General features: G+C 41.7%; 1 protein-coding gene across 11 annotated transcripts in view; it reads left to right on the top strand.

The window, feature by feature from the left end:
• The window catches only part of caskin1 (CASK interacting protein 1), a 651,040-nt gene that overhangs the window by 465,075 nt on the left and 161,287 nt on the right, over positions 1-24,678 (top strand). For all 11 annotated transcript variants that reach the window (XM_043711216.1, XM_043711218.1, XM_043711212.1 and 8 more), the window contains exon 6: positions 1,895-2,025. In XM_043711216.1, the coding sequence (XP_043567151.1) occupies positions 1,895-2,025 (131 nt within the window). The remainder of the gene's footprint in view (positions 1-1,894; positions 2,026-24,678) is intronic.

The following is a 24,678-nucleotide window of genomic DNA, read 5'->3' as shown; positions in this document are numbered from 1 at the left end:
TGTGTTGCTGGAAAAGTGCAGCAGGTCAGGCAGCATCCGAGGAGCAGAAGAATCGACGTTTCGGGCATAAGCCCTTCTTCAGGAAGATTCCTGACCTGCTGCACTTTTCCAGCAACACATTTTTTTCAGCTCCTACTTCGGTAACCTCTTAGCTGTGAACTGTCTCTGAGCTGTGAAACCTATCAGCCTGGCAACAGGTTCCACACCAAGTTATGATACCACACCAAGTGATGGTACCTGCAGTATACTCAGAAACCGTGGCCATCATGTTCCAGACCAACCAACAATTCAGGGCTTTTCTGCAGGAAATCCACAGGAAATGTCTTAGAGCTCAGCAATTCATAGCTTTATGGATGAGCTTACTTAATAATGCAGTAATCTGAGCGATATACATGAGCTCCGTCTGCACACCAAACCTTGTTACCATGACAATTACAAAAGAACATTCCTGGCTTACCATCCAAGATACACCTAGCAGGCCAGGCCTTTCTCACCTCTCATTTTCCATTCTCCGATTTTAATTGCTCAACCTTTAGCCGTCAAAGCCACATTCTGGATCTCCCTCCTTAAACATCTTCCTCATTTTCAAGCCTACCTTTTGATCAAGCTTTCAAATGCCTCATGTTGCTCAATATGAAATTTGGTTTGCTTATTGTTCCTTAGAAGAAACTTAGGTGTTATTAGTATCCAAGCCAATTGGAAGCTAGGACGTATTCATTTTTCTTTGTGAGAAGACGGTTAGTCTCAATAAGAAGTAGGAACAGGAGTAGGCCATTTGGCCCCTCGAGCCGGATCCGCCATTAAGTAGGATCATGGCTGATCCGACTTTCCTCATATCCATTTTCTTGCATTTTCCCTGTAACCCTTGATTCCCCTTCTGATCAAATATCTGATTAAATATAAACAAGGACTCTTCCCCCACAGCTCTCTATGACCAGGAGTTCCAATAACTTACAACTCTCTAAGAGAAGCAATTCCTCTTCATTTAAACTAAATTGGCACCCTTTATTCTGAGACTGCCCTCTGGTCCTAGTCTCTCCCAGGAGAGGAAACATTCTCTCAGCATTTACCCTGTCAAGCTCCTTAAGAATCCTCAATGTTTCAATGAGATCACCTCTCATTCTTCTAAACTCCGGTGAGTAGAGTCCCAACCTGTTTCGCCTTTGTTTACAAGACAATCCCCCTATACCGGGGATCATCCTAGTGAACCTTCTCTGAACTGCTTCTAATGAAATGATATCTTTCCTTAAATAAAGGTACCAACAGTGCTCGAGATGTGGTCTCACCAATACCTTTCAATGTTGCAGTAAGACTTGCCTACACGGATACTCCACTGCCTTGAAATAAGGGGCAACCTTCCATTAGCCTTCCTGATCACCTGCTGCACCTGTGTGCTAGCTTTCTGTGTTTCATGTACAAATATCCCCAAATCCCTTTGTGTTGCAGCTTTCTGCTATTTTTCTCCTTTTAAATAATATTCTGTTCTTTTGTTGTCCCTTCCAAAATGAACAACTTTACATTTTCTCACATTATGCCCCATTTGCCAGCTTTTTGCCCGCTTGCTTAACATGTTAATATTTCTCTGTGAACTGTTTGTATCCCTGTCCCAACTTGAGAAGAGTTTATTGACCAGCTCAATTCAAACTCCCTCATCTGACTCCCAAGTTAGTGGGAAGCTGTTACTGTTTTATACGTACTCAAAGTCAGTTAACATCCACCACCTGATTCTCTGACATTAAACAAAGACATCAACAACCCTAAACAAAATGACCAGACGTTAACACATAGGACATTTTACTGCTCTATATAAATAGAAATTGTTGTCAGTTCTTTGATTGATATGTTGGTTATTCGAATGTTAGTGCTCACTGAATCTCTCGGATGTTTCATTCAGGTGGTACAGTTACTCCTAAGCAGTAACATGTGTGCTGCTCTTCTTGAAGCAAAGCCTGGGGACATCACCGATCCCAATGGAACCAGCCCTCTACACCTCGCTGCCAAGAATGGACATATCGACATAATAAGGTTAGCTCCCTCCACCATGTTTCCTATTATATTTCCCTTCAAGGCTTTTGAAGTAGTTTCAAGGTGGTCTTTTTTGTCTCCTCCTGCTAAACTGTCACTCGAAAACCAATTAGTAACAATCAAAGATAAATGGAAGATTAATTGTTGATATTGAGGTAATAAATTCAAGAGTCTCTTATTACATTACCCAATGTTATAACGTTTTCTTGTGAAGGTGAGTTATATTGGACTCAAAGCTCTGTTTCGCTCTGCACAGATGCTGCCTGTCCTGTTGACTTTCTCCAGCATATTCTGTTTTTATTTTAGATTTCCAGTATCCTTCCTTTTTATTATGGCCTAGTAGAATGTGCTGCTGACCGATACTTACTCCAACCTCTCATGTTTCTTTGGATTTCTGTGTACCCAAGGTGTGTAGGACAGAAGGGATGGGCTGAATTTTTCAGGCTAACCTACCTGATTAAGAAGGAGGCAACACATTGATTTACCTGGTGTCTGCTTAACCTTTTGCTGTTAGACTCTGAGGTTTTCAGGTAGGTTGGGTTTGCCTGGTGTGCATTCATTCGCACGTTATAAATATTTGTAACACACCAGGCATTGTGGTTTTGTAAGCAAGCAACAGGAAAGACTTCTGTCCACAAACCCAACTGGGTATATGTGAGGTGTGTACCCAGGGGATAGACCTCCTGGGTGAGTACCCATTTCTTTAGTTATTTGGCTCCTTTGTAACCCAGAGTCGATAAAATGTGGAGCTGGAAAAAGCACAGCAGGTCAAGCAGCAGCTGAGGAGCAGGAGAGTCAATGTTTCGGGAAGAACTCTTCATCAGGACCCACAACCCAAGCTATTTCTGTGCACAAATGCTTGGCATTCAGGATGAGCCTCTCACAGTCGTATGCAGTCTCATGTGTTGTGGTTAAATGTTTACAGTGTTACAAGTGAAGCCCAACAAGCTTGCTCATGTGAACTCAAAGGGGCACCTTTTGTGGCTGTGTTCTTGTCCCATGCAGGCTTTTAGTATCCAGCTATAAGCTGTGCTGGTTTTCCTGGTTGTGATGAAAGGTTGGTGACCTGATGATGCTGTTGATTGTAACAGTTCCTTTTAAATTTCACATGTGATCTCTGGTTGGTGTATGAAAGGCACTGCAGTGTCAGTAATGCTACACTGGTAACTGAAATAATGGATGTGACTGCATATGAGGCTTCCATCCTCCTGTGTTGCAATCCTCATCAGTAGCAACCTGGCAATAGCTCACTCACAAGAAGGATTGACTGGACGGTGGCACATACCTTGGCAGAGCAAGTGTGAACCGTTCGTCCCTTTACAGGACTGGAGCTGGATTATCTTGGGCTTCCACAGGCATTGACCTCTGCAACCGCCTCTTCCCAAGCTGCTTTGTCACTCAAGATGGCCTCTTCTTGCCAACCAGAGAGAAAAGAACATCCTTCGCTCCTGAAGAATCTGCAGGAGGTACCATTTTTTGCCTGGTCTCTGTCATCTCCAGGAGTGACTGGTGATGATGAGTAGAGGTTTGGTGGTGCTCCTTCTAAATACGGCATCCAAAATCTGACCTAACATTGAGTGTGGGTTCCTCCTGCATTTTGGACATGCCATGACAGTTAGCTTCCAAAGAAAAAAATCTGCCCAGTGGTAACTAATCAGTAATCAATACATGCACACAAAGCATTACGGGCTTGACCCTTGCTCATTGTATTTTCAATAACTAAAATTGAAGACCGAGATAGTTCTGATTGTAATATTTACTACAACCACTGCACCACAAGAGGCCCTTATATAGCACCTCAGAGATGGTGTTACACACCTTTGGAACAGGTGTGACTTCAATCTGGGCATCCTGGCTCAGCAGTCGGGACATTCCCGCTGCATTGCAAATACTATCTTATTGTTGACACCAATATTAAACTTAGTGTGTCGTTACTGATGACATGGACAGGATTGGAGTGGATCTGACCAATTTTTACAGAAGGTGCTGAGAAGAGCGGGAAATGATGGAGAATGGATTTTAATGTGGATAATTGGACAATGTGTAAGGAGGCAAGAATTTTGTAAGCTGTGTAATTAATGAGCTTGACCAGTATCATGTTGGGAGAGTGTCTCCCCTTGTGAAGGCATCTACAATTGGCAAACACAGTTTCAGCATAAGAGGTGTCATATAGTCTCCCATATAAGACAGCAGTGAGGAGAACTTTTTTGGACCAGAGGGCTGTTTGTTCATTGAATATCCTCAAGAACATTGGCTCATTGAATATATTCAAGACTGAATAAGACCAATTGTTGGTCTATGAAGGAGTCCAGGATTATGGGAGCCAAGCGGGAAATCAGAGGGAAGGCCACAATCGGATCAACCATGTGCTTAGTGAATGTTGGACCAGAATCGAGATGCACATGGCCTATACTTGCTCCTTTGGTTGGGATGCAAATTGATCACCTCACAAAGGAAGGATACATGTGATTAGATTGAGGTTTCCCAGTGATTAAGGGTGGCAGATAGGGTCAATAGAGAGAGAAACTATTTTCACAGGTCAGTGAGACTGAAACGGGGTGGGGGGGGGGGGGGGGTGGGAATAGGGTATAGCCAGACCTTACTGGAGTGAATTGAAGAGACGCCTTCTCTTACAAACAGTTTGAAACACTCTTGAACAAAAAGCAATTGATTCCAGATTAATTGTAAACTTTAAAGGTTAAATTTACGTTATCCAAAAGAATGTGGAGGAAGCACTGGTTGAAAGCCAGACTATTCCAGTGCTTTCTGGCCCGTCTTTCATCTTAAATAAACTTGAGCACATTGAAAACTCTTCTATTTGGGCCCTAACTAACGCCAAGTTCCATTCGCCCATCGTCCCTGTGCTGTCTTGCAAATCCAACAATGCCCCATTTTAAAAAATGTGTGTCATTCTTACATGGCTTCAACCGCCTCCCACCTCTGGAACATCAAACAGTCTTCCTAGTTCTTTGCACTGGTCTCATTCTGTTCAGGGCTGATTTTGATCGCTCCACCTTTTTGGTGTTCATGCTTTCAGCTGCTAGGGCCCTTACCTCATGAAATTTACTCCCTCTTCATTCATGATGCCCCTTTAGCATAGCTTTTGATTTAACTGCCTTACGTAGCTGTTTGTCAAACGTTTTGTGATAATGCTGCTATGAAACGCTCTGGGGCATTCCGCATTTTCAAAGGAGCGACATAAAGGTAATTTTTTGGGTAACTTGTGCATTGCTGAAAATGTGTTGCTGGAAAAGCGCAGCAGGTCAGTCAGCATCCAAGGAGCAGGAGAATCGACGTTTCGGGCATGAGCCCTTCTTCAGGAATGAGGAGAGTGTGCCAAGCAGGAGGAGGGACTTGGGGGAGGGGCGTTGGAAATGCGATAGGTGGAAGGAGGTTAAGGTGAGGGTGATAGGCCGGAGTGGGGGTGGGGGCGGAGAGGTCAGGAAGAAGATTGCAGGTTAGGAAGTCCAACACCCCAACGCCCCTCCCCCAAGTCCCTCCTCCCTACCTTTTATCTTAGCCTGCTTGGCACATTTTCCTCATTCCTGAAGAAGGGCTCATGCCCGAAACGTCGATTCTCCTGTTCCTTGGATGCTGCCTGACCTGCTGCGCTTTTCCAGCAACACATTTTCAGCTCTGATCTCCAGCATCTGCAGTCCTCACTTTCTCCTAACTTGTGCATTGCACAAATACCATTAGGTACACACAAAAGTTTCTGCTGACCAGATTGTGTAGATCGAGTTGAGCTTGCTTTGCATTTTTATCCAAAGTCATTGTTGATTATGGTTTAGTATTACTTATCTGGAAACCTACATGCAAAATAATGCAGCATCTATAAACATTGCACCACTAACAATTTTTTCACAGACATGAAAACTGGTACTAGGCAACACAACTACTTAATTTGCTTTGCCAGTAATTAGAATTTTATCTTGAAAAATCTAAATGACAATTTTATGACTTGTATTTTATGACTGATGCATTTTTTAAGAAGGGTAGTTAATTGATGAAGGTTTGCTTGTTGTATTTATTTAATATTGCTCTCTATATTTAACCAAATGATTTGTGTTTATAAGTCTATTTAAATAAATGCATTAGCAGCTGTATGTATGTTCAGTGTATAATACATCCATTTTAGATGGTTATGATAGTGTCGCATCAGGCTGCATTTACTGTTAGATTTTGCTATAATTAAGGGCAAATGGTCATGTAAGTATCCAAGAGCAGATTGCAGATTGAAATCACTAAGGGAGCAGGGATTAGAGACTCAGGGCGATAGCAATACAGATTTTACACCAACTGCTGTGCCTGTCTTTTAATGATTCATAATAGACTCAATTTCTCATTTTATAATACGTATCACTTCTGATGATTGGAGAGATAATGTCTTCTATGAGACTGCTACTATACAAAACAGTTCTCCAAAGTACCAACTTGGAACAGCATTAAAATAAAAACAATGTTCAGCATCGCACTTGGGCTGAAGAGAAACTGATTTTGATCAGGATCACTCTATCTAGTTGAGAAAGTTTGTTCATGTAGAGATAGGAGAACCAAACCTGTGAACATTGACTGTCACTCCCCACTCAAAGATTGCACGCTCAATATTGAGCCATAAAGCTGGAGGGTTTATATTTGAGATGTGAGTACATGCTCTGGGTTGGCAGTTTGGTGTGGAAATCATGGAGTGCTGTATTGTCAGAGGTGCTGTCCTTCAGAAATCAAGCAGACACTCTACCTACCTTCTCAAATGGATACCAAAGCTTCTGAGGTGATATTTCAGATCTCTGAAAGGATGAAGCATGCAGATTTGTAGGAATGCAGAGTACAGTTGATCTCCATTTCTAAACGGACAGGCAAAAAACTTGGAGTTTTACCAAATTAAATGAGATATTCAAAATACTGAGGTCATTTATGAAATCTTTGCATCCTCTTCAGTCACAGGCAAGCTCCAGAGGACCGGAGAATAGCCAACATTGTTCTTTTGTTTAAGAAAGGCAACAAGGATAATCCTGCAAAATTAAGGCTGGTGAGCCTTACATCGGTGGTAGGGAAAATATTGGAGAAGATTCTTAGGGATAGAATTTACTCACAGTTGGAAAAGTATGGATTATTAGTGATGGCTTTGTGCAGGAAGTTCATGTCTCACAAACTGGACTGAAAGTTTTGAGCAAGTGACAAAGGTGATTGCTGAGGGCAGGGTGGTAGATGTTGTCCTTAGCAAGGCCTTTGACAAGATCTCTCATTGGCATGCTTATCCAAAAGATGAAGACTCATGGGATCTGCAGTGAGCTGGTAAGATAGACACAGAATTGGCTTAATCATAGAAGACAGAGTAGTGGTGAAAGGGTATTTTTTTTTGACTGGAGATCTGTGACCTGTAGGTTCCACAGGGATCGATGGTGGGACCCCTGTTGTCTGTAATATATATATATAAATGATTTGGAAGAGAGTGCAGGTGGCCTGATTAGTGAGTTTGCAGATGGCACAAAGATTGAGGAGTGATGTGGATAGTGAGGAGGATTGCCAGATGATACAGCAGGGTATAGAGAGGCTGGAGACTTGGAAGGAGGAATGGAAGATGGATGTTACTCCAGACAAACAAATCTTTCAAATGATTTGGAAGATCCAATGTAAGGGGAAAGTAGACAGTAAATGGCAGAACCCGTAGTAGCATCAGCATACAGATGGATCCACGTGCACAGGTCTACCATTCTTTGAAAGTAGCAATACAGTGGACAAGGTGGCCAAGAGGACATTTGCCATGCTTGCCTTCATTGGTCAGGACACAGAGTATAAAAATGAGCAAGACATGTTGCAACTGTATAGAAATTTAGTTAGGCTCCATTTGAAAAAGTGTACAGTTCTGGTCACTACCCTACCAGAAGGGTGTGGAGGCTATGCAAAGGATATAGAAACTGTTGCATGGTTTAAGGGTATTAGCTGTGAGGAGAGTTTGAACAAACTTGCTTTGCTTTCATTTGAACATTGGAGGGCAAGGGGCCACCTGTTAGGAATTTACAAAATTATGAAGGGCATGGATAGAATGGATAGTCAAAGTCTTTTTCCCAAGGTAGAAACAGATAAGGTAAAAGGGGTAAGTTCAAAAGAGACACGAGAGGCAAGTTTTTTGACATATGGGAGTGGAGGTGGTGGAGACAGATACAATAGCAACATTGAAGAAGTAGCTTGGCAGATATATGAATAGGCAGGGAATAAAGAGATAATGACTGAGTAGAGGCAAAAGCTTTTTACTTTAGAAAGGTGTTATGTGTTGGCACAGTCTTGGTGGCTGGAGGGCCTGTTCCTGTGTTGTACTGTTCTTTGTTCTTTGTATGTGTTTCCCTTCCGAACCACTCTCCACCCTCTCCACTTTTATGATGTTCCTTCAAACAGAACTCTGACCAATCTTTGAGCCAATCATCCATTATCTCTTCTGGCTACAGGTATCAATCATTGCCTGAGTCATCCTGCAAAGTGCCCTGGAACATCTTATTGCATTAAAAGTGATATATAATTGCAAGCCATTCATATTATTGTGGTATGGGTTTTGAAAGAGCTTCAGATTGATTTTGTTTTGTTTGGTCGTGAGCACTGACACGGAGCAGGACACTGAGCCACTTCTGTTGTGTAATTCTTCAAATGGATGAGCAACCAGGTGTTTGATTGAGCCTGGATTTGGCAAACTTAACAGAGTGAAGATTGAATCCTATCGAGACCGGAATTCCTGCACTGTCCCCTTCAAACATCAACATGGCAACATTTACAAAGAAGCAAACCTTCACAGTACACCCAAAACCAAAAGAAGAGAGCTTGTATTTCTGTAGCACCTTTTGCAATGTCAGTACATTTGAAAGTGCTTTACAACCAATCATTTTGAAATGTGGTTCTATTGTAGGAAACACAGCAATCGATTTGCACGCAGTAAGGTCTCACAAACAGCATTGTGATAATGACCAGATAATCTGTTGATCAAAGGGATTAGTACTAGTCAGGATATCAGGGAGAAGAGCTCACTGTCAATGTTTAAACAAGCACCACAGATCCCTCAGCACTTCCTTCCAATTCTTTTTCCCCTAAATCACTGGCCTCAGAAGTCAGAGTGTTGCCCACTGAGTTGCCGGAGCATGCAGAGCTAACGATGTCTTTTGTTGTGTCATCAATCCTGACTGGTTGTCATGTAACCCCTCGAAACTCTGAGGAGCCGCACCTCTTTGCCAGTGAGATTACTGTCACAGTTCTCTGCCATTTGCAACGCAGATGTTGTCAGGCATCCTCTAATCACCAAACCGTACTTTTCTCCCTGAGTCAGAGGCAAATTGCTTTTTCTTTCATACAGGATGGCAAACTTGTACAGCCGACTGATGTAACAGTGTTGATTCAGACAGTCGAGTGTGTCAAACTGATGATGCTGTCACTCAATTCCATCCACGACCTGCTACAATATTGACAGGATTCCAAATTGTGCATGATGGCTGATTGTGGCACCTTTCTGTCCCTGCTCCTCCTGTACAAACAGATAGTCAGTCAGAATTTTGCACGCACTTTGCATTCCAATGTTACAATTTGCTGTCGCAATGTTTTAAAAATACATTTTTAACTGAAAGTAGAGTTAATGGAAAGTGAAATCCCCACGAGAAGGAAAATAATAGGATGTGCAGGAGTGTAAGATGCTTTTTAGATATGAATGATGAATGAATAGAGATGCATGGTGGCTGGAAGCTGTAAGTTTTTGAGATGGAACAATCAGCAAAATGTGTTGGGGACAGAAAAGTGCTGGTGACATCTGCTAGAAACGATTGGGTTGGCATGACATTATGTAAAAGGTAAAAACAAGGACTGCAGATGCTGGAAACCAGAGTCTAGATTAGAGTGGTGCTGGAAAAGCACAGCAGGTCAGGTAGCATCTGAAGAGCAGGAAAATCGGCGTTTCGGGCACAAGCCCTTCATCAGGAATAGAGGCAGGGTGCCTGCAGAGTGGAGAGATGAATGATCTCTCCATTCTGCAGGCACTCTGCCTGTATTCCTGATGAAGGGCTTTCACCCGAAACGTCGATTTTCCTGCTCTTCAGATGCTACCTGACCTGCTGTGCTTTTCCAGCACCACTCTAATCTAGACCCTTGCATGACATTATAGCCAGTAAAAGTCCAGGGTCCAGTTGCTCTCTTGCAAACGCCACTGAAAGAAGTTGTGGCTGTCCTCCAGGTCCTAGCCTCCTACTTATACATGTCAGTCCTGATTGCAGGGATTTCACCGAGTCAATATCGCATGCAGCTGAGTTACCGATTTGGGTTTTTCAGAAATAACATAACATGAAAGAAATAAGGTTAAAAATCACACAACACTAGTTTATAATCCAACAGATTTATTTGGAAGCAATAACTTTTGGCTCCACTACCACCTGATGAAGGAGCAGCGCTCCGAAAGCTAGTGCTTCCAATTAAACCTGTTGGACTATCACCTGGTATTGTGTGATTTTTAACTTTGTACACCCCAGTCCAACACTGACATCTCCAAATCATGAAAGAAATATTATGCCTTTCTAGAGCACCTTGCACAACCTCTGGACATCTCAATGCACGTTACACCAATGCAGTACTTTTGAAGGGTTGTTTTTGTTATCATGAAGGGACCACAGCACCCAATTGACACACAGGATGATCCTTCAAACACTGAGGTGCGAATGAGTGAATTTGAAGTTGAGGGATAAACATTGGCCAGGACATACGGGTGGGAGCTTCTCTGCTATTCCCCTGAATACTGTCCTGGCAGGTGTTACTTCTGATTTTTGCTCCTAGTTTGAGTCTTGGAGATAGGTCAGCTTTGTGAAACCAGGGTTTATCCTATCAGAATGGCAGGCTGCACTTCTGCATGTTTGGTCAGGGGTGAGGCAGGCTGGACTGGAAGTTGCATTGAGATACTTGGACTCCAGAACTGTGGTAAAAGTTTGAAACTAAAGACTAAAACATAAAACATCCCTCCTGCTCCCTCTCCTTCATCCAACCCCATGCTCCTCATGCCCCATTTAAGACATCATATGCCCACCTAACCATCCCCCATAGCCCCTTACACCATCTATGCCACCCGCTACCCCAATCATCCCAATTGCTCTTTATGATCTCAATGTCATCCCATACCAACCCATACTGCCCCCAACTGTCATCCCTTGCTCCTCCATCTCCATGCCAACTCACCCAGTATCCATCATGGGAAGACCCCAGGAAGCATGCTGGCAGCATCTATTGATGACGTTAGTAACGGAAAAACACACTGTCTCATTGATGAGAAAACGAGAGTAAATAAAGTGAAATTCTGTCAATCAATCCATTATTGAAAAAAAAACATTTCACAGTGCTTAATCTCTGATGTCCATTTAATAAGCAGTTAGAGCTGACCATTAAAATGTTGGCTTAAGAGGTACCTCATTGTAAAATGATACTTTGGGAAAATAGTAATGCCACACAAATCTTACAATGGTAGGTTTTTGTGAACAGATCCCATGAAACACTTTGCACTGTTTTCTTTAATGTCACTTAGTTTTTGGAGAGTTCTTTACTAACTCGATCAGTTCCTTTGAAGTTATGCACTATTTACGCATCAGCATATTGTTTCACAATTCCAAAAGGTGACCCAGGAACAGATCCAAAGGAGCACCTTAGCTCTTCAACAAAGTAGAAATATAAATGTTCCCCCAGCCCTTACTCCTCATCCCACTTCATTGTTCCCATACACCCCCCATGCCAATCAATGCAACCTAATTTATCTCCTCATTCCACATGGCTCCTCATACCCCAATACCCAAATAGTGCCTGACTCCACCCATTAATCTTTTGCCTTCAACTACAATTCCAACTCATTGAGTATCCACTACAACCCTTGCACATAGTTACATTATTGAAAGCATATATTGTAGATTATATCGAGAAGAACATTCTTTTTAATTAAGAGCATTTTGACACTTATTGAAGCTTATGACAGATTAACAATTATTGACTCATCTTGGCTGGTTGACCCATCTTCGCAAGTGGTGAATAGTTGAAACAACTCCAAGTTGTTTCTGCATCTTTTATACACAACCTTCTACACAATCCCAAAAGGCACCTGACCCCCCTTTGAAGGATCTCTGACCCTACTTCCAAAGAAAACATGACATCTCTCCCTCAAGGATCTCTGACCCCCATCCTCAAGTTGCCCTGGTACCATATCCACAGGGCACCTCAACTCTCGAAAAAGACACCCTGGCTAGCAGGAAGTTAGGTATTGTGAACACTTGTATAGTCTAATCTCAGAACTGCAGATGCCAGGAATTCTAAACTTCAATTTTAATGGAGACAACAGGTCATTTAACTGGCTAACTGTCTCCAGGAATTGCACATGTGTGAACTATGGACCCTCGCAATCCCACCCCCATGAAAATGAGAGATGCCAGGATTGCGGGCAGTTTTTGGAATTCCAGAACTTTTTCCAGCACTTTCACTGTAATAGAGACATTCTCCAAGATGGCAAAAGTCAGGGCCTCGGTTTGAAATTTTACTGAAAACCGGTTTTGTGTGCAACATGAATGTGCAAACAATCCAAATGAATTATTCTGAACACTTACGGTCTAATCTGTTCCTTTTTACCCTGATGTTTGAGTATTGTTATAAATTATGGTCATTATTGTCTTGTGGAAGATGATTTCATTCAAAAACATATATAGCATCATCATGAGAATTTTGGAGAAGCTGAGGATAATTAAGAGTAATACGTTAACAATGTAGTTGATAACAGATTCAGTGATACTCCCAGGATACATTTGGAGTGATGACTCCATTACATTTGTCTCTGTGCAAGTATTGCCATGAGAACAGTTAAATTACAGAAGATAGCACGAGAATGTACCGCCAAAACTCCCAATGTCAGAGAAGATCCAAGCTGACAGTCAGTCGTGTATGGAAGTACTAGTTATCCTTTTATTTTAATGAATATTTTAAAAATAAATGCATAATATTGTGTCTGCCTCTTCAGTGCTGACACCTAATTACAGCAGAACAGTAGCACACTGCTAATATCACCAGACTAGTAATCCTGACACCTAGAATAATGCATTTGGGATAGAATCCAACATGGCAGCCAGGCAAATTAATGTTCAATGAATTGCTAAATCTAGAATAAATTCTAATCTCACTGATAATGTTCACAAAGCTATTAGATTGTCATAAAAAGTCACTAATTCAGTCCTACCCTTCAGAGAAGGAGATGTGCCATTCTTACCTGCGACTCCAGACTCATAGCAAGCTGTTTGAATCATACCACCCGACTGGAAAGCTCCTGCTGCTCTCTCAGTTATAGGTACCTCTCCAGTCCCAATCCAGTTGTGGCTGGGGAAAGACTATAAATGTTGCAGCGTCAGTAAGGTTTGCATCCTGAGAATAAAGTGAGGATATTTCAGTAAGAGAGATCATTCATCTCATTGCTTTTAGAGTTCCTTTAATTATGCATGCAGTTAAATATTTATTCTTTTTCATAGTGGCTTTTAAATGCAGAGACTGGATATTAAATTGCCTCTTTGTTCTGTGATAATCTTTAATTTTCTCATTTAATCATACTTATAGAATTTTACTTTCCAGAATAGTTACTCAGTCCCTGTGTCAAAGACTTTCCACATGAAGTTTAAATCTATGTTAGTAATTGCTCTGGTTTTTTCTCCATCAGGATATCCTCACATGATGCTTCTGCTGTCTATCATAACATCAGAAACTAGATCCAGATAATGTGGTATTGAAAGATCCAATATGTGTTTATCACAGTTGCTCATATATGCAAATATTACATCTCCCAGACACACCACGTCTGGGCTAAAGTTAAACGATTAAATAACAGTTAATAGTGTTATTTAACTATTAAAATAATGCATGTTTCAAGTGAACCCAAATAAAACGGTGTCTGGAAACTTTATACACTCTGATCACGTGCTTTGATACAGTTATGATACCATGTCTCTTAAAGACATACCGACGTACTGACCACAAGACATTGCACAACAATCTTGTGTATGGCATGCACGTTTGGATAAGCACGTGAATAAGAAATGTTTGGAGGGATATGGGTCAAGCGCAGGCAGGTGGGACTAGTTTAGTTTGGGATTATGGTCGGCATGGACTGATTGAATTGAAGTCATGTTGGCATGACTCTATGACTCTACAGCTGTATGTCAACATGTCACACTGAAATTAATCCTTACGTCAGCTTCTTACAATGAGAAAACAATAAGAGTTACTTTCAGCTTCTGAACTTAGGCTATAATTACTTTCCTGTTATGATACCCAGCCAATTCTCCTTTCCATTAAAAGTTTATGAGACTATCACCTGACTTTATTAATGGTTAGAAAATATAATATAAAAGAAGGAGAATGCTACCTCCTGTCCTGAGCTTCCCTCCAGAACAACCAAGAGCCTACCCCAGTTGCAACTAATGGTGGAAGAATTTAAATTCATTACATTCTCAATCGCCACAAACATTACTCTATAATTCCTTCTGACACATCTTACCAACTATTGGTATATACCCTACCCACCTTCTCAAGTACAATTAGGGATGAGTTATAAAGGGTGTGGGGATGGCACGGTGTCCCAGTGGTTAGCATTGCTGCCTCACAACATCAGGGACTCAGGTTCAATTCCTGCTTCGGATGACTGTCTGTGTGGAGTTTGCACATTCTCCCCATGTCTGCGTGTTTTTCCTCCGGGTTCTCTGGTTTCCTCCCACAGTGCAAAGATATGCAAGTCAGGTGAATTGGCCATGCTAAATTGCCCATAATTTTAAGTATATTAGTCAGAGGGAAATGGGTCTGGGTAGGTTACTCTTCGGAGGGTTGGTGTGGACTTGTTGGGCCAAATGGCCTGTTTCCACACTGAAGGGAATCTAATCTAATTAAACCAGGAATAACTGCAGTGACAACTCAAATGAACAAAATACTGAAAGGGGTAACTTAACAGGTGAAGAATTAATGTTTTTCACAGAGTCATGAAAATAGTCATGGAATTCAATCCCTAAAACACTGTCTAAGATCCTGAAGCTCCATTTAATAAAAAGGAACTTGACCTTATTTTGTTACCATGAATCAGGAACTGTCTGTTAACCCCCAAAGCAAGGCCCCAACACAGAAATAGAACAGTACAGCTCAGCAACAGGCCCTTCAGCCCACCATGTCTGTGCTGACCATGTTGTCATTGTAAACTAATCCCATCTGCCTGCACAAGATCTGTATCTCTCTCTATTCCTTGTCTGTCCATGTGTTTGTCTAAATATCTCATAAGCGTTGCTATTGTATCTGCTTCTATTACCTCGCGTGTGCTAGGCACTTACCACCTTCTATGTAAAATAAATGCCTCACCCATCTTCTTTAAACTTTCCCCTTCTCACTTCAAAACCATGCCCCGAGTATTTGGCATTCCCAGCCTGGGAAAAAGACTCCACCCTATTCATGCCCCTCATAATTTTATACCTATTCTCAGCCTCCGACGCTGTCACAAAATCAATCCAGGTTCATCTGATCTCTCCTTCTCGCTAAACAATTCCAAACCGGGCAACACCCTAGTAAATCTCTTTTGCACTCTCTCCAAAGCCTCCCCATCTTTCCTACTGTGCGATGCCCAGAACTGCACACTCTGTAAAGCCCCCAGCTATCTAAGCCTTTGTCTTCCTCAATTTCTTCCCCTCCTGCAGTTAGAAGACATCTTTCCTACTCGGGACCTCCTGCATCAGGAACTCCAGGGGCAGATCCAGGATGCTGTGTTCCCTCCCTTCGAGAGCCTGAGTAATCGAGCACTGTCCCAATGTGAGGTGAACAGGATTATTGCACACCCTCAGTGGATTGGGTACAAGAAGAGTCTAATCAGGGTTTGAGTACTAAACCTGCAGATTTTTAACAAAAACAGAAGTTGCTGGAAAAGCTCAGCAGGTCGAGCAACATCTGTGCAGAGAAACGTAATTTATTGTTTCAAGTCTGATGACCCTCAGAACTGCAGCTTTTTAGCATCTTTGGCAAGTCCAAAGAATAGTAATCATTAATTAGGACCAAGATTGTGTGCAAAATCCAGGATTTTAAACAGGCAAGGCTTATTGTGTCCATTAAGCAAGTATTTTGGCTAAAAATAATCCCTTTTAAATCGAACATGGGGGAATGACTGATCCAAAATGTACTATGAATCACAGTATTTCAATTGAGTAGATGGTTACACACCAAAACTAACTCAAGAACGTTCAGAAAGAATATCATTATTCCCCATAAGTTAAGTGGATACTATTAGGAGGGAACATTCACATGGTTTGCAGATTTGAATTCTGTAATCTGAAGTTGGTTTGCTCTGTGAAACATTTTGAAATGTCCGGATTACATTAAAAGTTTAATACAACTGTGACTTATGAATGTTGAACTTTACAAGATGATAATGATTGAAATGTCCCCTTTAACTTAAGGTGAAGCAGAAAACTCTAAAAAGGGGGATACTGGAGTCATGATAAAGACCTGTTCAGAGACTTGCTTATGTGATCTTGTTGCCACTAGGAAGAAACTCAAATGGAAATATATTTGAATTCAAAGTGAACTAGTGCTTCCAATTAAACCTGTTGGACTATAGCCTGATGTTGTGTGATTGTTAACTTAGTCTTAACACTCAGTGCTTCACAGGCAAAAGACAGCTGTTATTTGAGAAACAGAGAGACAAAGAAGGTGTTGCTGGGGAGAAGAGGTAAAGATAGTTCCACTAAAAACCAAGCAGAATGCTGGTGAGAGTTTGTTTTCTATTCAAAATGGAGGAAAGAAAATAAACAACATTCTTGGAGATTTAAAGAAGGGTGTCACAGAGATGGGTCTTGCCAGTCAATATTGGATCCAAAAAACTCAGGCTGGTGAAAAGATGTTCAAAGGATATGAACATTTTGAACCTAGCATGACAAGGAGAGGTGAACCAGCTGAAGAGCTGAGAGATGCTTTGAGTGATGCTGCATATCTGGCAGAAGTGCAGCGCACAGTGAAAGGAGTTGTAAGACCAATTGCATTAGTGTATTATTGCAAAAAGTGCCTTTTCTCTAATTTGGCGCATTGATTTTCTGCTAATGAATGTTTGATCTAAGTTAACTTTAGTTCGCTTGTTAGAGTAAAATCTTAATAGTGAACTCTTGTCTGCCAATTTATTTCTGATAGTCATTTGGGAAATTTGTGTCTCTTTGGAAGTTCTTGATTTTGATCGTAATGTTATCAGTATGACTTTAATCAGACAGAATGTCATGTAATCATCAGCCATACCAGAAAAAGGTAAAATTATCAGCTAGGAAGGCACCAATCTGCCTTCATATTCTCTTAGATTCATCTCTACCTCACAGCAATATGAGTGTTGCTTTGGTGTTATTATTTAAATTAAAATGATTAAAATGCCCTTGCACTGAGTAGAAACCAAGGTTTGAAAACTGGTGTGAGAATTGTTGTTTGGTACAATAATAATAAATATACATGATTTGATAACTGTTGTATTTAAGAAATATTAATAATTTAGGATGTCAATGGAATTTTTCGAACACCTCAGAAGCAGAAAGATTGAGAGTTGCTGCAAGTCGATGCTCCTTTGGCTTTCAAACAATGACCTTGAATTGAATACTGAAGGTCTTTGTTCATAATGTATCTGGCAGAATAGCAAATGGTATGCAACAATCAGGCTGCGAAAATGTATGAATTTGGAATTGAGGCTAGTCCGGTGCCCTGAGAGCATGGGAACTGTTGACATAGTTCAGCAAAAGTGGCTCCTGTCAGAATTCCTCACCTTCTCCAACACAATGAAAGAATTATCCCACTGTACACATTTTGTCCACTAACAGAGAAACATATTGAACCTTCATTAAACAGATGCCTGAATACAATTAATGCTACAGCAGAATACAAGGAGATGTTTCCACAGCAACCAGCCTTAGTATTCTGGGTAATGTCCAATTAAGCTGCTTCTGTTTTTAGCACCAGGAATAATCCTAATTAAAATTTGACCATTGTCTCTAACTTTTAGTCAAGTTCGAGCTGTTGATTGCACTGAGGATGATGAACTGATCATGGTAGCTGCATGCTATACATAAAAAGGTTTTGCAATTATAAGCAACTTTCACATCCTTAGGACTTCCCAAAATGTTTATGGCCATTGAACTAATTCTGAAATGTAGTCACTGGGGTGATGAGCAAAATGCAGAGTCCAGCTTCTGTGCAGCAAGATCCCACAAATGGTAATGTGATAGATGACTAAGAATCAATGACTGAGGCTATTGTTCTCTGAACATAAGGACATAAGAAATAGGAGCAGGTGTAGGCCACTCAGCCCTTCAAGCCTATCCTACACAATAACTGATCTGCTGCAGCTCTCAACTCCTCTTTTGTGTCAGTTCATCATAACTGTCAACCCCTCGATAGTTCAAAAATCAATCTACCTCATCTTTAAACACTTCCAGTGATCTAGCCTCCCAAACTCTGTAGTAGAGAGTTCCAGACATTCACTGCTCTCTGGGAGAAGGAATTCCATCAGATTTCAGTGTTAAATAATGTGCCCTAGTTTGAGATCCCCCATTAGCAGAAACATCATGTGAACTTCTACTCTGTCGAGTCCCCTCAGAATCTTGTAAGCCTCAATAAGATCACCCCTCATTGTTCTAAACTCTGCTGAATAAAGGCCGAGCCTATTTTGCCATTCTTGGAAAGTCAACCCTTCATTCCAGGAATCAGCCAAATGAATCTGTTTTGAACTGTCTCCAACGCTCGAATATCCTTCGTTAAATATGGCAACTGAAACTGTGCTCAGTATTCCAGGTGCATTCTCACCAACGCTCTGTACAGTTGTAAGAAGAGTTCCCTATTTTTAACTCCAACCCCCTAGCAATAAATGAAAATATTCTTATTGCCTTCTTAATTGCTTACTGAATCTGATTTGCTTAGATAAGAAAGCCCAAAACCCCCTGTGGTTTTGTTTTGGAAAGTCTCTCCTGGTAAAGAATAATCTGCCTTTTGACTCTTCCCAGTGCATGAATTCTCACTTTCCTACCTTAACCTTCAATTGCCGGGTTTTTTTCCCTGTCACTCAACCTAGATATCCATCCCCTTGCAGGTTCCTTTTGTCCTCGTCACAATATGCCCTCCCACCTGTTTTTGTATCATCAGCAAATGTGGATAAATTACATTCTGCCCCTTCATCCAAGTCATTAATATGGAGAGTAAATAATTGAGATCCTTGGGGTACTCCATTAGTTACATCTTCCTAACCTGAATAATACCCATCAATCCAGTTTCCCTCTGACTGCTGTGTGTTAACCAATCCTCAATCCATGCTAATACGTTACCTCCATTACCATGAGCTTCTATCTGTTCGATAACTTTTTATGTGGCACTTTATCACAATCTTCTGGAATGCCAAAAACACCACATTGACTGGTTCTCCTTCATCAACTCTGCTTTTTGTATCCTCAACAATCTCTATCAGGTTTGTCAAACATGATTTCCTTTTCATATATTTATGTTAGCTGTTTGATTGCATTAAGCTTTTCTGAATGTCCTGCTATTTCTTCATTAATAATCGATTCTAGTAATTTCCCAGTGACAGTTGTTAGGCTTATAGTTTCCTACATTCTGTCTCCCTCCAATCTTGAACAGAGGTGTCCCTTCTAATCCAAATAATTTGCCCCTTGTGATAGAGACATTTCCTCCCATTAGCATGTTGCTTATTCATTATCCTTGAGATGTTGATAGTGACAGTGCAAAACATTGGATTGAATTATCTGTTCCCCATTATCAAACCCCAGTCTCACCCTCCAAGGACCCATACTTAATTTAACTACTCCTTTCCTTTTTGTATGCCTCAGAATCTTTTGCCATTTATATATTGCCTGCCATTTTCCTTTCATAATATTTTTCTTATTAGCATTTTAGTCATCCACTGCAGGTTTCGAAAAGAAACTTAATTCTCTGACCTAAAACTAATTCTTGCCACTTTGTATACCTTAGCTTTGATTGGATACCATTCTTGACCAACGTTGTGAACCACAGGTAGTTTTTGTGGTTTTTTGACAACAATAAACTTTTTGCTGCGCAAAAATGAGAGATCTGCTTGAATCTGCCCTAGGGCAAAATGGTGTTGATTTAATGTTCCATCTGAAAGTTGACACCACCACTTCCGCACCCTCTGCCAGCTCCAACCCAGTATTGTGCCAGGAATATCAGCCTTGAAAATTTCCTCAAATTTGTCAATTAGGAACTTTACCTTTGATCTTATGACCCAGAGGTGAAAAGGCTGACACGAGGTGAGCAAGGCATTTGATTTGATGCAGTTAACAACTGAGTAGAAAAAAAAATCTTCACACTTCATCCATGGCCGCAAATTCTGACCTCGCCAGCAATGCCCACATCCCATGAAAGAACAACAAAAAGAAAATGTACTAAGAGTTGTTCAAAATAAGTTCCAGATATGGTGAAAATTCCAGGATCTGAGTATTAACAAGTCATTTGTCGTAATAAATCACTTGCTCCAGCTCTGTGCGTCAGTATGACAGGATTTTACACTGGTGTGGTTGTACTCAAAGTATCTGTGGGACATTGCACTGAAAATCAGTGTTCTGAAAAATATTGAGTTGGCATCACCCCCTAGAGACCACAGTTTGAAACTGTTGCATTGGAATAATGGAACCAGCTCCGCAGCGTAAAATAATCACAACATGATTTTAGTCGATGGAGGAGCAAAAACATCCTCACAAATTTGAGTGCAGAATTTATGGAGGATGTTTGTATTTTATCGCCCCTGCTTTGTTGCCAGTTCATTGGAAAATTACCAGCTGAAACTTAACACTGGACCCAAAAAACAACTCATTAATCAGGGTAACTAAAGAGATTGATCAGAGAGTTAGATTTGAAGGAAGAGACATTGCTGTGAGGGTGTAGAGGTTGAATGAACAGGTGGAGCGGAGAAAGTAGAGAACGCACAAGAGTCTAGAGACAGAGCAGCATAAAGAGCCTGGAGGGTTGTGGGGTTGGAGGAGGTTATGGGTATAGAGTGTGTAAGCCCACAGAGAGTTTGCCACACAAGGGATAAAAGTACAGGATAGTGAAATAACTCTGCGGAGGTCCAGTCACCCTCACATAGGCTGTGACCAGCTAGCTCAGAGCTAGCCCCTAGAGTGAGGAGAATCCCTGAGACTCCTGTATATAGTTTTGTGTTGAACAATATAGAGGTTCTTTGCAGCCAGCTATGAGTGGAAGAATACCTCCACAGAGGCCAGTATCCCATTGCCAAATCACCCTTCATTTACATGTGCTACTGATCCAGCTCCCTCAGAGCCAGCTCTCAGCATGAACAAGTTGTTTGACACTCCTTTTTTTTCTTTTCTGTGCAGGTGTAAGACACAGTGAATGAACAGTGAGTGCATAAAACTTTATTCATGTTCCACCGGCAGGAAGAAAGGAAACACCCCAGTGACAAGCAGAGCCCTTCTGACACTGCTGTTTATATCTGTCAGCCACGGCTCCTTGATTGGCCCAGGTTAACAACCCCACCGGGGGAATTCATCCTCAATGGGATCCACCTGGTCAACATCCTCCATTTTCTCTGCACCTCTGCTTCAGGCAAAACAACGTAAAAACACAGATTTTTCAAACTGCAATCTTTGATTAAGGTCAGAGGCGAAGTCAGAGGAGCTTTTGAAGTCAGTCAGGGGAATGTGACAAGATTAGAAGTTTGTGAACATCTGACTGAGGTCTCCAAGGGCAGAATCAGGAAGTGCAGATGCTGGAGATTAGAGTCAAGATTGGAGTGGTGCTGGAAGTATTCCTGATGAAGGGCTTTTCCCGAAACGTCGATTTTCCTGCTGGGCTTTTCCAGCACCACTCTAATCTTGACACTGAGATCTCTAAGGATCTGCGCCTATTTGATGTGGTGTGGGTTGTGAGTGCAGAAGGAACCTGCAAGAATCTGAATAATATTTTCTAACTGAAGAAGCTTTAACATAATATTACAATGTATTTACAGCACAGCAGCAGGCCATTCAGTCCATCTGGCCTATATAGCTGTTTAGATGCCACATAAATCTTGCCCTGATTTTAATCTCCCCTTCTCACCCTTTCCTCATATTCTTTCCTTTTCTTGTGTTTATTTAACTTCCCCTTAAATGCATCAAATATTCACCTCAACTGTTTCTTCTGGGAGCGAGTTCCACATTCTAAGCACTGTCTAGGATAAGAAATGTTTATTGAGTGCCTAGCTAACCTACCCTGCTCTTTAAAGACTTTGTTCCAGACAACAGTATAAACAGAACCAACAGGAGGATCAAGATGGTGCTGTGGCCCTAATACTTATTCCACTATATGATGTGGGTCTGGGATATCACAGCACTGCCAATCTGCAAGGTCATGATGACTTTCTAATAAGTGAGTGCTCAGTACATGCTGTTGGTGAATCTATTAAATGAGGTTTGACTGTGAGTGGAGCAAACCTATCATTTAAAGAAACAAAGGAAAATTTGTCTTGTAGCTTTCTAATTTATCCACTGGTGAGGCTGGAATTGATCATTTAGCGCTAGTTGCTCTTGAGAAGATGTTAGTGGCATTCCTCAATCTGTTGCAGTCTATGGAATATTTTCCACAGTCAAGTGGCTTGCTCAATCACTATAGAGAGTGGTTGAAAGTCAAATACAATAGAGTGGAGCGACATATAAAGGTAAAGTTGCCATCGTTTTTACAGACCATAGGACTAGTCTGTCATTAGGGAGAGATGACTGGTGGTGGTTTAACATGAGGGTCACTGGCCCTCCGGCAAAGGGAGAGATTGTGAAGTTTTGGAATTGAGCCCACACTGTTGGCATCACACTGTATCAGAGATCAGTCATCCAGCTAATTGAGCTAAACCAACCACTTATTTGGAACTGAGGAAGGTTCAGAGGAAGGGTCACTCGACTCGAAACATTAACTCTGATTTCCCTCCACAGATGCTGCCAGACCTGCTCAGCTTTTATAGCGATTTCTGCTCTTATCACTCATAGGCCAGGCTGGACAACTAAGGTCATAAGGTTCCTTGATGATTTCCCAGCTTTATGGTCACTTCTATCAATGCTATCTTTTTTTGCAATGAAATTCAAATTCTGAGGCCTCTATAATAAAAATAAAAGCAAAATACTGCAGATACTGGAAATGAAATGAAATTAATGTGCCAGAAATGCTCAGCCAGTCTGGCAGCATCTGTGCAGAAAGAAACAGAGTTAACATCTTTAGTCTAATATGGTTGCTTCAGAATTGAAGGGAGGTAGAAATGTGCTGGGTTTTATGCTGTTGGAATGCAGAAAGGAGAAGAACAGAGGGATAAGTTGGAAGGTGGGACAGAATGTCAAAGGTGTCATAAAACAAAAGGCAAAGGCACTGGTAATGCCAGAAGTAAAGAAACAAAATATTGGTCCAGACCGAGTGTGAATGCTGAAATTATGAACAATTCTCAGCCAGAGCGAAAATGTGAAGAAAACAGGATTCAGGCCAGCACATGGCAAAACAAAGTCAAAATGGGCAACACATTTCAAGGTGTGAAGTTGTTGAATACATTGTTGAGTAGAATGTGAAGTGCCCAATCAAAAGATGAGCTGCTGTTCCCTAAACCTGGATCTAGATTTCCTGGAACACTGAGACAGCGTAAGGAGAGAAATGTGAGCATGAGGGCAAGATGGTGAGCAATTGGATCCTGTTTACAGACTGAATGGAGCTGCGCTGCCAAGAAGTCATCCCATCGGCATTTAGTGTCCCCAATGCAGAGGAGAATCATGTGACCAACGAATACAGGTGGCTAGATTGAAAGAAATACAAATATATCATTGCTTCACCCGGGCAGTGAGGTGAGAGGTAGTGAAAAGGACAGGCATTACAGCTCCTGCAAGGGCATGGGAAAGGGATGAGGTGCTGGAGGTCAATGAGGAATGCGCTTGGGTGCCATGGAGGGAAGAGTCCCTTTGAAATGCCGACAGGGAGAGGAAGGGAAGATGTGTTTGATGCTGGCATCATGCTGCAGGTAGCAGAGAATGATACTGTGAACGTGGAGGCTGATGGGGTGAAAAATGAGGACAAGGGGAACTCCTATCAGGTCTGGGAGAAAGGGTAAGAGTAGAGAGCAGAAGTGTGGCAAATGGGGCAGATACGGTTGAGGGCCCTGTCTGATATTGGGGAGGGGGTGATGGTGGAATCCTCGGTTGAGGAAGAAGCAAAGTGTACCAGACCTTCTGTTACAGAAAGTAGCATCATTGGAACAGAGATGGAGAAACTGGGGGAATGGAATGGAGTCGGCATTTGGGGTGGCACAGTGACTCAGTAGTTAAAAGTGCATGACTCTAATCCACACACCTCATCACCTCCTCAAAAAACATACTATAGAGCTCACAGACTATACACGCACACACACACAGAGACACACTCCGACACACACCACACACGCACATGCACGCACACACACACACACCCACACAGGCACACTCCAACACACAGATACCTACACACACAAACTCCGACACTGACACACACTACACACACAGACACACTCCGACACACACATATCTACACACACGCACACTCCAACACACACCACACACGCACACACAATCCAACACACCCACACCGACA

The sequence above is a fragment of the Chiloscyllium plagiosum genome, chromosome 21 (assembly GCF_004010195.1).
Source record: "Chiloscyllium plagiosum isolate BGI_BamShark_2017 chromosome 21, ASM401019v2, whole genome shotgun sequence".
Classification (NCBI taxonomy): domain Eukaryota; kingdom Metazoa; phylum Chordata; class Chondrichthyes; order Orectolobiformes; family Hemiscylliidae; genus Chiloscyllium; species Chiloscyllium plagiosum.
This window is presented reverse-complemented; position numbering and strand designations above follow the sequence as displayed.